Genomic DNA, 3,225 nt, shown 5'->3' on the forward strand with positions numbered 1-3,225 from the left:
GTGGAACACACACACACACACACACAAACGCACGTTTCAGGTCGATCTTCATTCACAAAAAGCCCAGACGTGTTATTTTCTCCGATCCCGAGAGACAACGTTTTATTTTGAGGGGTTTCGCTTCATGATTGCTGATTTACATTATGCATGACATCCTCCGTCAGCCTAATGACATGCTCGGCCAAGCCCAAGGTCTGAGTGGTGAGAGTGTGGGTCAAAGGTCAGGTGTGCTTCCGAACCTTCGAGTCAGTTTCTGAATCAACCTAATTTTTAGTGCCTGAGGCATGTATGATAATAATAATAATAATAATGATGATGATGATGAAGAGGAGGAGGGGGTCTGGCTGGCAGGTGTACAGTATACACCAGCGCTGTTCTCCATTACCGATAGAGCCGCTCCCATGAGAGCCGCCCCCCCCCCTCTCCCATTTGGACGTGTTTAAACGTTTGACGTGTTCCGTAATGCTTTCATAAAGCGGAGCTGCGCCATAATGAGGCTTGTCGGCCACCCGCGCTTTATGGCGCAGTGAAACGAATGAAAGTCACATTGGCTGCGGTCATTTCCAAATGAAGTATTTGCACTTGTCAAGTCCTCTTTTTTTCTGGGGGTCGGGAAGGTGGTGGTGGGGACGTCTGCAGCACAAATGTCGGCCGATATCAGCTATTTTTTTTTTAAGAGGAAATAATAGATTGTTAGGTCAGTATCAGCCAAAAGTGAAGAAGCAAGTTTCGTCCAGTCGATATCAGGAAACAGACTTTAAAGCAGAGACGAGTAATTTGCAGAATAATTTCCAGTCGAGGATGCTTGATTCATGGAAAAAAATACATTCACATAAAATAATGGGGTTTAATCGTTGATTTTCTTGCACATATATACGCACACACACACACATATTATACATTCATAACATAATGGAAATGAATCATAACGCAATCGGACGCAATTATGCTATTTAAATAATTAAAATGCTAAATTAATTTCAGCGTAAATAGGTACCAACAGACAAATAAGCGATTTTAATTTGAGATTATTTTGGGAGCTTTTGATAAATTAAATAAATATTCACACATTTCTGTACGTTTACCTGAAAATTAATTCATGTTGTTGTTGGGTTTTTTTTTATTACAATTTTTGGAATATACATGGAATAAAATACAGTGACGTTGTCGGGTATTTTGGTTACAGGTTAAAATGAACTGTTAATGTTAAACGGGTCTTTAGGTGATAATTGTCCTCAGAAACTACGGATCAAATATATCCATTTTATATGTTATATGTGTTGGAGACGCCAAATGAACGAATGCTCGGAATGAAACGCGCATTTCGCCCATTCAGTAAAAATTTAAAATGTGTGTGTTTTTAGTTAAAAAGGATTTAAAAAACAGAATTCCAGCAGTGTGCTGAATTGTCCCCTCGGGATAAGAGTTTATCTCCGCTCCCACGTGGTCTGCGCGTCGAGGTGGTGAGAAGCGCGGTGTTCGGTCCGAACTCGGTTTTTCCTATGATATATATATATATATATAGATAGATAGATATAAATATAAAAAGTCACCAAAAGCAGGCGCCAGACGCCGGGAATCAGTCTGGAAAGAGGTCGGCGTACGCGGGCGGGCAGACGCACTCCAGAGCCTGGTCCCCGGTCCACCTGAGGGAAGACGGGGGAGGCGGGTTACACTCGTGTCCCGCTCCACGTTAACAAGTAAACGCGCGGAGACTTTGGACAGGGACTCAGCTGACAGGTTCCTGCGCCGTTATTAACCAGTTAACACACACACACACACACACACACACACACCTCAGACAGGCTCGTTCACCGATGAACGATGACCTCGGTTCGGAATGACTTGATATTGACTAATAAACTCGGGCGTGGTCGTGAATAGACCGTTATTACCTGCCGTAATGCTGCGGCGGCGCGCTGACGTCATGCGTCACGGACGCGCACGGCGGAGGGAGGCACCGCGCCACGGCGGCTCTGGGCAGCCGGACCGGCTGGTCGATGTCCCCCAAGACGCTGGGCGGGCCGGGTGGCGGGAGGCACGACACGATTCGGAATTTGCAGACGCTGATCAGCGCGAACGTGCCGCCGACCGACAGCAGGATCGGCCCGAGGAGCTGCGTCCACTCGAATCGGGCGGGGAAGTCGATCCAGACCATGGCCGTGAACGTGACGCCCACCAGGGACAGGAAGATCCCCGAGAAGAGCAGCGTCGCGCCGGCCTTGTCGCCGTCCGACACCGGGCCGATGACGCTGTCGTGTGCGCCGGCGGCGGGGTCGCGGGTCCGAGTCCGGGACATGGTGGGCATGCTGGGGACAGGAGGACGGCGTGCTCTTCTGGTCTCAGCCTGGTTAAAACCTGAGCACCTAGTCCCGGTACCAAGGGGCATTAAGTTAAAGTTTAAAGCCAAGTGGACACGCATGAGGGGAAGATTGAACACTTTATTCATTTGATTTAATTCAGTCCCCAGGTTCAGTTGCATAATAGCTATTTAATATGTAATTGGATTATAATTTCCCGGGACATGATTTTTTATTTATTTGTTGTAGTAAAAGCGGTGTGCAGGGACGGTGTGAACCTTCACTGGTCTCATGATTCGATTCGATTACAATTATCAATGCCTTGACGCATCCTGTAAATTTTCTACATTGTCACACGATGTTTTCAAAGACAAGAGCTAAGTGACAGTCGTAACAGTCATAACTGATGTGCTGTAACCATAATAAATAGAGAGCGCGATGGAAACCCCAGCAGCGGCGTGAGATTCGGTAAGATGATAATATCTTGTCCTACCCAGCCCTGTACTCAGATCAGGCAGCCACACTCACTTCCAGCACTACTTTTTTAAAAGAGTTTTTATGCCAGCGCCAGAAAATCACCATGGAACGTCATTATGATATAATTGATTATGTTCTGCACTCCATCGATGCAGAATCGTCCACGTCTGCATCACGATGCATCGATTATACGATTCCTTATACAATGCACGATTCCTTATACAATGCATTGCAACAGTTCCTTTGGTGATGCATGATCAATATGCTGGTATTCAGTGTCAGTATATCAATGTTTAACACTCAAGGGAAGAACGAGGGGAGGAACTGAAGGCAACTTTCACCAGTACTGTTGGTAAAACACACACACAGTAAGTTTACTGTTTCAAAAGTGCAGTGGCTTGTTCTGCATTTATTTTATTTTCGCTTCAGTAATAGATTGTTGTATTTC

General features: G+C 45.9%; 1 protein-coding gene across 1 annotated transcript; it reads right to left on the bottom strand.

Moving 5' to 3' along the window:
- Positions 1-991: 991 nt before the first annotated feature.
- Positions 992-2,361, bottom strand: tmem174 (transmembrane protein 174). Its single transcript, XM_028973769.1, has 2 exons — positions 1,896-2,361; positions 992-1,646 (listed from the first exon to the last, which is right to left on the bottom strand). The coding sequence occupies exons 1-2, from the start codon at positions 2,306-2,308 to the stop codon at positions 1,580-1,582; spliced, it is 480 nt and encodes a 159-aa protein (XP_028829602.1). The 5' UTR covers positions 2,309-2,361; the 3' UTR covers positions 992-1,579.
- Between the last annotated feature and the right edge of the window lie 864 nt (positions 2,362-3,225).

Source organism: Denticeps clupeoides, chromosome 3 (assembly GCF_900700375.1).
Source record: "Denticeps clupeoides chromosome 3, fDenClu1.1, whole genome shotgun sequence".
Taxonomy (NCBI): domain Eukaryota; kingdom Metazoa; phylum Chordata; class Actinopteri; order Clupeiformes; family Denticipitidae; genus Denticeps; species Denticeps clupeoides.